General features: G+C 43.2%; 1 protein-coding gene and 1 pseudogene across 1 annotated transcript; both read left to right on the plus strand.

Moving 5' to 3' along the window:
• The first annotated feature begins 6,040 nt into the window (after positions 1-6,040).
• On the plus strand, positions 6,041-7,304 carry LOC111764636 (dnaJ homolog subfamily B member 6-like; annotated as a pseudogene).
• Positions 7,305-9,252: 1,948 nt separating this feature from the next.
• LOC101443221 (mitochondrial import receptor subunit TOM22 homolog) lies at positions 9,253-10,218 on the plus strand. Its single transcript, XM_058277358.2, has 2 exons — positions 9,253-9,395; positions 9,457-10,218. The coding sequence occupies exons 1-2, from the start codon at positions 9,253-9,255 to the stop codon at positions 9,743-9,745; spliced, it is 432 nt and encodes a 143-aa protein (XP_058133341.1). The 3' UTR covers positions 9,746-10,218.
• The last annotated feature ends 250 nt before the right edge of the window (positions 10,219-10,468 follow it).

Here is a 10,468-nt window from a genome sequence, read left to right on the forward strand (position 1 = left end):
CTTAGCAGAGAAAGAGGTAATATATCCAAGTCAGCCCAGGAAAACTCAGAGTTGCTTAAAAATCTCTCCCATTTCAGAGAGGTGGGAAAGAGCTGTGATAACCACATCGAAGCCCAAGTGGAATAATAGAGGGCTGGCGCAGTCACATGGCCAGGAGACCATGGAAACTTTTCAATGTGACGGCACTGGTTCCTAAGACCAGACGCCTGGAGAACCAAGCCTGGCTCCTTTCTTGGTAGCTGGTTTAGAAGAATGGAAGTACCAACATGTGGTTACAGCTCCAAGAGACAGAGGGAGGGGGGAGTGGATGTAGCTCAGTGGTTGGGCACCTGCTTCCCTTATACGAGGTCCTGGGTTCAATCCCCAGTACCTCCTAAAAATAAAAAACAAGAAAGGGACAGAGGGACTGAAGAGGGTCTGGGTTCAAGGCCACAGTCATCCCCAAGACCAGAAAACCTCTTTCCTTCCCTAAATTTGACAGCAATTGCCAGTAAATACCTGCTTTGTTGCTTAGGCTAGTTGAGATTGGGTTTTTCACTAGCCCAACAAAGAACCCTGACCAAGACACACATCACTCTTAAACCTCACAACAGCCCCATGGGGAAGCTGGTAATGTTTTGCTGGCTATGGATGAGAAAACTAAGTTTCACATACCTTAAGTAACTTATTCAAGGTTAACTATTTGGCAAACAGTTAGCAAATGGCATTTTTAGCAAATGGCAGGCCCTCTGATACTAAAGCACTTTTCACTAGATTTTACCACTGAATATTTATATATTCAACAACTATTTTAACAAAAAGGTAATGTTCATAGAAAAAAATAAGTTACTCATGAAAGGAACAAGTTCAACATTTCCTGAGGCCCTGTTACGTGCCAAGTGCTTTCAAATATGTGTGGTCGTTTTCCCTCCTACGGAGCCATTGAAGAGTCGCCTCCGTTTTCTGCACGAGATTACTGAGGTTCAGAGGATGTCATTAGTCATTATCCACAGTCATGCAGTAAACAGGAGGACTAGGACACAAACACTCTCTTTGATTAAACTTCCGGTGTCCTTTTTACTCTGCTAAATTCTTTCTTCCTAAGCATGGCATTTAATTATTCAACTTGAACTCCACAATTCACGACACTTACATTCAACTACTGACCTCTATCCGGGAAGTGAAAAAAGAGCTATAACGAGATACTAATTAGGCTCTATCGACAACTTTTCATATTCAACTCTGTTTCAGTGATAGAAATCATCACAGACTTTCTAGGCATTTACCTGAAACACAGCTGAGAGCTATTCATGAGGTTTTAAAAATATTCATCAACAATAAATGATTTATAAAAACCAGAGTAAAAGTTCAGGCAAATAAATAATTTCATTTATACATTATAATTAAGTGCACTGGTTAAACAAAATTTACATTGATAAGAACCAATAGAGGGAAGTGGATGTGGCTCAATGGATAGAGTGTCCACCTACCATATGGGAGGTCCAGGGTTCAAACCCAGGGTCTCCTGGCCCGTGTGGTGAGCTGGCCCACACGCAGTGCTGCCATATGCAACAAGTGCCATGCCACACAGGGATGTCCCTTGCATAGGGGAGCCCTATGTGCAAGGAGTGCACCCCACAAGGAGACCCATCCCATGCAGAAAAAGCACGGCCCACCCAGGAGTGGCGTCACACATGTGGAGAGCTGATGCAGCAAGATGATGCAACAAAAAAAAAGACACTGTTCCCAGAGCCATGAAGAATGCAAGCAGACACAAAACACACAGCGAATGGACACAAGAGAGTAGACAATCAGGGGGGAGGTGGGGAAGAGGAGAGAAATAAATAAAATAAATCTTAAAAAAAAAAAAAGAACCAATAGAAGAACAGTTTGGAGACCAAGGTGCTTTCTCTCAAGACCCATTATTTCTAAACCTTTTCTAATATATTTTTAATGCTCTATAGTCATTAATTAAGTTTTTCCTTGAAACAGTATTAGGTTCCAAATTAAACAACCAACATTTAAAATGTGTGGCAAGTTTTTTTACACAGGTAACTCAAATAACTATGTTTAGGTATAAAAGTGTTTGCTTCCATTCTTCCTATGCTCACTCTTTGGATACTGAAGAAATGGAAAGAGAGCCTTCCTAATTCCTCTTGGAGGATTCCAAAATGATTTATCTTTTTCTTTTAAATAAGTTTTTGTTTTGTATCCCCATTCCCTCCCCTGGTAATCTATATTCTCACTGTATTTTGCTTATTCCAATTATTTCATAATAGCGAAATCATACAATATTTGTTCTATACCATATACCTAGAAGTGAGTAAATAAATTTTAATTAAAGTATAAATATGCATGCAGAAAAGTGTCCAGATGATAAGTGAGCAACTCAATGACTCATCACAAATTGAATATTGAACACACTTACATCACATAACCATCACCCAGATTAGGGAGCACCATTTTTCTGAAGTCTCTGCCCCCCTTGCTTCTTTTCCAAGTCACTACTTCCCTCCAAAGATAATTACTATCCTGGCTTCTAATGCCAAAGATTAGTTTTGCTTATTTTTGAGTTTTGTAAAAATAGAATCGCATACTTCTATGTATGCAACCTGTTGGATATATATACCTAATAATGGGCTAGATCATAAAATATGAATATATTCTGTTTCAATTTGCATTGGTTGTATGAATTTATACTCCTTCCGATAGAAGGTGACCATTCCAGGTGTTCTACGCACTTACCATGTGTGGGTATTGTCCATGCTTTTCCAGATCTTTATCCATTCTAGTGGTTGTATAATAGTATCTCACTGTAGTTTTAATATGCATTTCTTGAGTGACTAATAAAGCTGAGCCCTTTCCATGACCATGCAGTGGTCATGTGAATAGTCTCTTCAATCCAGTCATTAAATTAGAGAAATCCTCAAAGTCTTGTCCTGGATATTCTTATCTCATTTCACTCTTTTTTTTTTTAAGATTTATTTATTTATTTATTTATTTATTTATTTATTTATCTCCGCCCTCCCCCCCACCTTGTCTGTTCTCTGTGTCTCTTTGCTGTGTCTTCTTTGCCCGCTTCTGTTGTTATCAGCGGCACAGGGATCTGTGTTTCTTTTTGTTGAGTCACCTTGCTGTGTCAGCTCTCCGTGTATGCGGCGCCATTCCTGTGTAGGCTGCACGTTCTTTCGCGCTGGGCGGCTCTCCTTATGGGGCGCACTCCTTGTGCGTGGGGCTCCCCTATGCGGGGGACACCCCTGCATGGCAGGGCACTCCTTGCACGCATCAGCACTGCGCATGGGCCAGCGGCACACGGGTCAAGGAAGCCCGGGGTTTGAACCACGGACCTCCCATGTGGTAGTCGGACGCCCTAACCACTGGGCCAAGTCCGCCGCCCTCATTTCACTCTTATACTCTATATTTAGATAACTAATGTTTATACATTGTTTCAATTACCTGCCACTTTGCTTTCACTAATTCATTCACTTCCTAAGTATTTACTGAACGCCTACTAAGTACCAAGTATTATGCAAATGCTGAATATACCACATGACCTTGCTCTAATAAACTTACATTCTGGTGACAGAAAGAGCTGTTAATCAAATAAAGATGCAAATAAATGTAAACTTGCAACAGATAATTGCTTCCGAGGGCAAAAAGTTGACCGTGGGATTGACATCAGAAGGCACCAAGGCTTGGGGCCAACGAAAGTAGAGTCCCAGGGTTATGAAGGAACGCTGCCTTCTGCACAGTGTGGATTCTGGTTAGGCTCTGTCTTGGGCTAGATCAGGTCATCGTGGAAAGAAATTAGGGAGATCCCGTTTTTCTGGACCTAGTCGGGAAGGGGTAAAGAGCAGAGAAAGTCCTCCAGAAAATCCAAGGCAGACGGGCAAGGATCGAGAATAGAATAGAAGCAAGAGGAGAAAGGTCATCGTCTGACCCTTGGCCTGCTCTGTCTCTAAAGAAGAGAAACAGACCAGGAACAAAAGAGCCAAGAGATTAAATAGTTAAATGTGGCTCCTGAGCCTGTCTTTTCCAGGAACTGACACAAATTCTGCTGGTCTGCCTACAGAGAGTTGTGGTTAGGAACATATTTCTTAGGAACTGGTTTGGTTTCAATATTTTCCTGTGTCTGGTAAAAGCAGACCTATGAAAGTTTAGTGCTCAAAGACTTTTGTCTGGGTTTTGGGACAGCAACATTTTGAAAGACTGAATATGTTATTCTTTCATATATGGTTTTACTTGAAGTATTCTCCAAGTAAACCCAAATATTCAGCCACCAACATAAACACTTTAGCCTTTCTTGTTAGTCTAAGGCCAGTTCCAGATATTGCAATTTTAGAGAGAGAAACACAAATGAAGAGGAAGTTTGAGTCAATTGTGTACATTCTTCCTGAATGTTCTAGGTGATTACTCTATCACTGTTTTTCCTTTGGTTGGAGAGATATTGCCAGAGAGTGCAGCCTACTGGGAAGGATTAGAACTTTTCTAGGGAAAGCAGATGTGGCTCAAGCAATTTGGCTCCCATCTACCATAGGGGAGGTCTAGGGTTCGATTCCCGGGGCTTCCTGATAAGGCAAGCTGGCCCACACAGCAAGCTGATACAAGCATAGAGCTGGCACAGCAAGATGACACAACAAAAAGAGACACAGAGGAGAAACAATAAGAAATGCAGCCGACCAGGGAGTTGAGGTAACACAAGAGATTGAGCACCTCTCTCCCACCCCAGAAGGTCCCAGGATTGGTTCCCAGTGCTATTTAAAGAGAAGACAAGCAGACACAGAAGAACACAGAGAAAACAAGGGGGGGTGGGAGAGAATAAATAAATCTTAAAAAAAAAAGAATTTATCTGGAGAAGCAGATGTGGCTCAAGTGATTGAGCTCCTGCCTACCCACATGGAACGTTCAGTATTTGGTTCCTGGTGCTTCCTAAAGAAGGCAAACAAGACAATAAGCTAAGGCAATGGGCTAGTGTGGCAAGCTGACGCAATAAGATGACACAACAAGAGACATAAGGAGGAAAAACATAATATGAGATACAACAAAGCAGGGAGTGGAGGTGGCACAAGCCATTAGGTGCTTCCTTTGCATACGGGAGGCCCTGGGTTTGGTTCCCAAGCAACAATGAGGGGGAGAAGAAAAATAAATCTTAAAAAAAAAAAAAAAGGAATTTATTTGGAGCAGCTATTAGCATTTGCTTTTTTTTTTAAGATTTATTTTTTATTTCTCTCCTCTCCCCTGTCCCCTGTTGTCTGCTCTCTGTGTCCATTTGCTGTGTGTTCTTCTGTGTCCACTTGCATTCCTGTCAGGTGGCACTGGGAATCTGTGTCTTTTTTTGTTGCATCATCTTGCTGTGTCAGCTGTCCATGTGTATGGCGCCACTCCTGGGCAGGCTGTGCCTTTTCCGTGTGGGGCAGCTCTCCTTGCAGGGCACACTCCTTGCATGTGGGGCTCACTTACACAGGGGACACCCCTGCATGGCACGGCACATCAGCACTGCACATGGGCCAGCTCACCACATGGGTCAGGAGGCCCTGGGTTTGAACCCTGGACCTCCCATGTGGTAGGTGGATGCTCTATCCATTGAGCCAAATCCACTTCCCAGCATTTGCTTTTTGATGGCTTGAAATAACATACAGCCAGGTGTTTTTCTTATTTACACATAAATAAACTTACTGCATATGCCTTTTCTTTTCCTACTAGCATATACATCTAATACAGTTTCTTTAACTTACTTCAGAGAAAAATGTAGAAATTAATAAGAGGGTTCTAGAACTCAGCTTTTGGCCAAGATATTCTAACAGGGACCAGATTTATGCTATTGCCTGAAATAATAAAAATAAAATGAAAAATAAAAAAACAAAGAAATATGGATGTATAACCTAACAAAACAAGTGTTTTCAAGACACCAGATAGAGGCAACAAAGGAAAGTATCCCAAGAGATGAGAAATAATGAGATAAGCCCTACGAGGGCCCCATCTTGTGTCCTTGAGAGTTTCCAGGTTGTGGTACAGAGTGGGAAATACGGACAAAGTCTGGTGGATTCCCTGAGTTGAAGAGATGGAGGTGAGATCCAGAGAGACCAAGGCAGTTAGGGCTCATAGGGTGGAGTGCCAGACAGGAGAGCGTCACAGAGAAAGGACTCTGAAAATTTGAAGAGGGTCCCCCACAAATATTCAGCTGAGTGCCGATCACTGCATTTATGTGGCAAAGTACCTGAGATCGGGGAAAGAGCCCCGGGTCTTCAATGTTACCTCGGAGGTAACATTGCTTGGAGCTCCCTCTGGGTCAGGAACAGTGTCTGTTCCCACTGGTCAAGCTGGAAAACCTCATAATTCATGGAACATTGGGCAAGCTACTCCTAGTTCATGAGGCATTGGACAGGGTACTCAGCAACAGGGAGTAATTATGGGAAACACTACTCTGCTCTTGATGAACAAAAGACTTCAAAAGATCCGATTGTTTCTAAGTAACTTAATTATGTCCCAAAACAAAGCTCAAAAATATCCAGGACCTGGGGAGAAAGTGTAGCTCAGTGGTTGGGTGCCTGCTTCACAGTGCTTGACATGTGTGAGTCCTGGGTTCAATACCTTGTACCTCCTTAAAAAAAAGAATACCCAGCACTCAACAAGGTAACACTCACAATGTCTGGTATCCAATAAAAACTTGTCAAACAAGCAGACCAGCTATCAGAGCTGAGAGAAGACCGTGGACCCCACTGCCCAGCCTCTCCTCCTTGCCACTCTCTGTCAACCTCCCTCGGAGAATACTCACCTGAGGATATTAAAAAGGCATATCCTAAATGGGCATTGAGGTGGCACTGTGGTTAAGGTGTACGAGGTGTTATCAGATGCTAAAGCATGGGATATTTATGAGAAATATGGCAAAGAAGGATTACATGGTGGAAGTAGAAGTGGAAGTAGTCATCTTGACAGTGCAATTGAGTTGGCGTCACATCCCATAATCCAGATGATGTCTTCAGGGAATTTTCTGGTGGAAGGGACACATTTTAATTAGAAATTTTTAAGACCCATTTGAGAAGTTTTCTGGGAATGAAAGAGTGCCCCGTGGAAGCAGAAGCAGAGGTAGGAATTCTTTTTTCCTTCCTCTTCAGTTGGTTTGGAGGTGAATTTTCCTGAGATACAGGAATTACTTCATTTGTTGCACTGGGGCATGGGGCAACAAATTAGTTTGGTAATATTGGGATGGGCAACTTCAAATCCTTATCCGTTTCTACTTAGTTAACAGCAGAAAATTAATTACAAAGACTATTATTCAGAATGGGCGAGAAAGAGTAGAACTTGCATCCTTACCAATAAATTAAGATTTGCAGCTGCTATGCTTGGATAATAACAGAGAGTCTGTGGCACTTGAGGAACAACCTGCTCCCTGCACCCCAGCTCAGGATGATAGAATCTCCACTCTGGTCATGTGTGGCCAAGAAGAGAGAGATTCTCCCTCTCCCAAGTTTCCAGGCAAGGTCTATGGTATCTCCCTGGGAGGGCAAGCCCTGAGCAGTTCTCATTCCCCAGCTCCACATGCAGAGACTAACTTTCATGCAAGAGCAGCTGAGAGCGCAGGGGCTCCCTTCCTTGGGACTGGGCATGGAAGACTGAGAATCCTGGGGACCCGACAATGCCTTCTTTTTTTTTAAAGATTTATTTTTTAAATTTATTTCTCTCTCTTCCCCCGCCCCAGCCCCCCCAGTGTCTGCTCTCTTGTGTCCATTCTTCGTATGTTCTTCTGTATCCACTTGCATTCTCCGCAGCACTGGGAATCTCTGTCTCTTTTTTTGTTACATCATCTTGCAACACTCCTGGGCCACTCCTGGGCAAGCTGCGCTTTTTGTTGCGTGGGGTGGCTCTCCTTGCAGGGCGCACTCCTTGCACGTGGGGCTCCCCTACTCAGGGGACATCCACGTGGCGCGGCACTCCTTGCGTGCAGCAGCACTGTGCATGGGCCAGCTCACCACACAGGCCAGGAGGCCCTGGGTTTGAACCCTGGACCTCCTATATGATAGGTGGACGCTTTATCAGTTGAGCCATGTCTGCTTCCCCAACTCCTTTCTTTAATTTGAGGGCAGCAGTTCTACCCAGAGAGAAAATCAAGCTAAGAAGACCAGACGGTACCATCCCCACCCAGCACTGAGAAACAGGAGTGTCACTCTGAGAAAAGTGGGCCACTGCCCCTATTCCTGGCTCTGGGGCAGTGACTCAGAGATTTTGCCCAAAGAAGGGCAGGCCATAAGGACAGGGAACTCTGCAGTTCTCCCCACAGGAACTGACTTTCTTTGAAACAGAGTGTGGGGAAGTTCAAGCCTAAGAGTCCTCCCAAAAACAATGGAGATTTGGGTGGTAAGCAATGCAGAGGGAAACTGGTGGCTCCCTGAGAGCAACAAGCTAAACCATAGACCATTCGCCAGAGAGAGCCAGCTAAGAAGAGCTCTTCTGGTGTCATAACACACCTCAAAGACTAACCCCAAAGAGGCCTGGGTTTATTTGGATCCTGTGGAGCAATTTATGCTACAGGGTTTTGCTGAACAATGGAACAATCAATCAGCAATTAATAGAACCTAAGAGTTGGGTGTGACACTAAGGAAGGAATGTCACTTAACAGAAAGATAAAGGTAAGAAACGGTATGTGAGAGCTCTGCTAAAACCACTGTCACCCCAGGGCTGGGCGCTCTGAAGAATGACACCAGAGGATTCACACTGCAGGGAAAAGAGACTTCACAAAATAGTACAGGGAAGTCACCCAAGAAGGGAAGAAACAAACAGCAGTACATCCAGGGGGTGGGGGTATTGGGAGAAGGGAGGAATCTGTACCCTCAGTTGCTACAGTACATTATTTAAAATGTGTAGTTTTCAACAAAAAATTATAAGACATGAAAAGAAACTGCAAATTATGAACAATATACAGGAAAAAAAGGCAAGCAACAGGAGCTACCTGTGAGAAGACCCAGATGTCAGACTTAACAAAGACTTCAAAGAAGCCACCATAAATACATTAATGAAAGAAGTAAAGGAAGCTATGAGGACAATGTCTCATGAACTAGAGTATATAAATAGATAGAAATTATTTTTTAATTGATCTGTAGATAGAACACCTTTTCTATCAAAATCTCAGTTATTGCTTTTTGCAGAAATTGACAAGGCGATTCTAAAATGCATATCGAGTTTCAGAGGACTCCAGAATAACCAGCTCAATCTTGGGAAAAAAGGAACAAATTTGAAGATATATCACTTCCTGATTTCAAAACTTAATATGGAACCATGGCTGCTCCCACCCCTGCTGCCGGCCCTGGGGCGCCGCTGTCCCCGGACGAATTACTTCCGAAGGGCGATGCCGAAAAAACTGAAGAGGAGCTGGAAGAGGACGATGACGAAGAGCTAGATGAGACCCTGTCGGAGAGACTGTGGGGTCTGACGGAGATGTTCCCGGAGAGGGTCAGAGCTAGATGAGACCCTGTCGGAGAGACTGTGGGGTCTGACGGAGATGTTCCCGGAGAGGGTTCGGACCGCAGCTGGAGCCACTTTTGATCTCTCCCTCTTTGTGGCTCAAAAAATGTACAGGTTTTCCAGGGCAGCCTTGTGGATTGGAACCACTTCCTTTATGATTCTGGTTCTTCCTGTTGTTTTTGAGACTGAGAAGTTGCAAATGGAGCAACAACAGCAGTTGCAGCAGCGGCAGATACTTCTAGGGCCCAACACAGGTCTGTCAGGAGGAATGCCAGGGGCTCTACCTTCACTTCCTGGAAAGATCTAGATTGTTACTGCTATATTTGAGCTGCTTTGGTGGGAGAAATTTGAAATTCAATAGTGTTTGAACTGCTGATTTTTTTTTTTTTTAACTTTGGCACATTGCTCTATCGGAACCTAGTGGGGAGAATTCTTCCTACTTTCTCAGAGACTCCCAACTTTCAACTGTGCCCTCCACACTATCATGACTTATTTCTGTCCTCACACTGATACTAGAGTGCAGCAATGCAGACGGTTACTCCAATTATGACCACCCCACCCCTTTTCACTAAATTGCCCCCTAAGCAGAAGATCCCTTGCTATTCCATTGTGAAGTAGGAACAGATGTCAGGAGGCGGGCAGTAGCCCTGACCATTAACAATTTTTTTTTTTAAGACTTGGATATGTTGGGAAGGGACATGCACAGTTTATGAAGTAGACAAGTCAGTGCTCATTTTTTGTATTTAAATATTAAAAATGATTCCAACTCAAAAAAAAAAAAAAAAAACTTAATACGGCGCTACAGAAATCAAGTCACCATGGTACTGGTATATAAACATATAAATCAAGGAATTAGAATTCAGATTCTAAAAGTAACCCTCATAGTCACATCATTTGATTTTTTTTTCATCTTATTGTGGACACATATATAACTTTAAATGTCTTGTAATGATTTCTAAGTGCATAATTTAGTGGCATTGTTAGTATTTACAACATTGTGCTACCATTACCACCTTCCATTCCAAAACTG

This window comes from Dasypus novemcinctus, chromosome 16, assembly GCF_030445035.2.
Source record: "Dasypus novemcinctus isolate mDasNov1 chromosome 16, mDasNov1.1.hap2, whole genome shotgun sequence".
NCBI lineage: Eukaryota > Metazoa > Chordata > Mammalia > Cingulata > Dasypodidae > Dasypus > Dasypus novemcinctus.

Excerpts from the sequence above, each read along its gene's own strand:
- LOC101443221 (XM_058277358.2), top strand. The coding sequence starts at position 9,253 with ATGGCTGCTCCCACCCCTGCTGCCGGCCCTGGGGCGCCGCTGTCCCCG. Across the intron at positions 9,396-9,456 it reads GAGACCCTGTCGGAGAGACT|ACTGTGGGGTCTGACGGAGA; the intron begins GTGGGGTCTGAC and ends CCTGTCGGAGAG.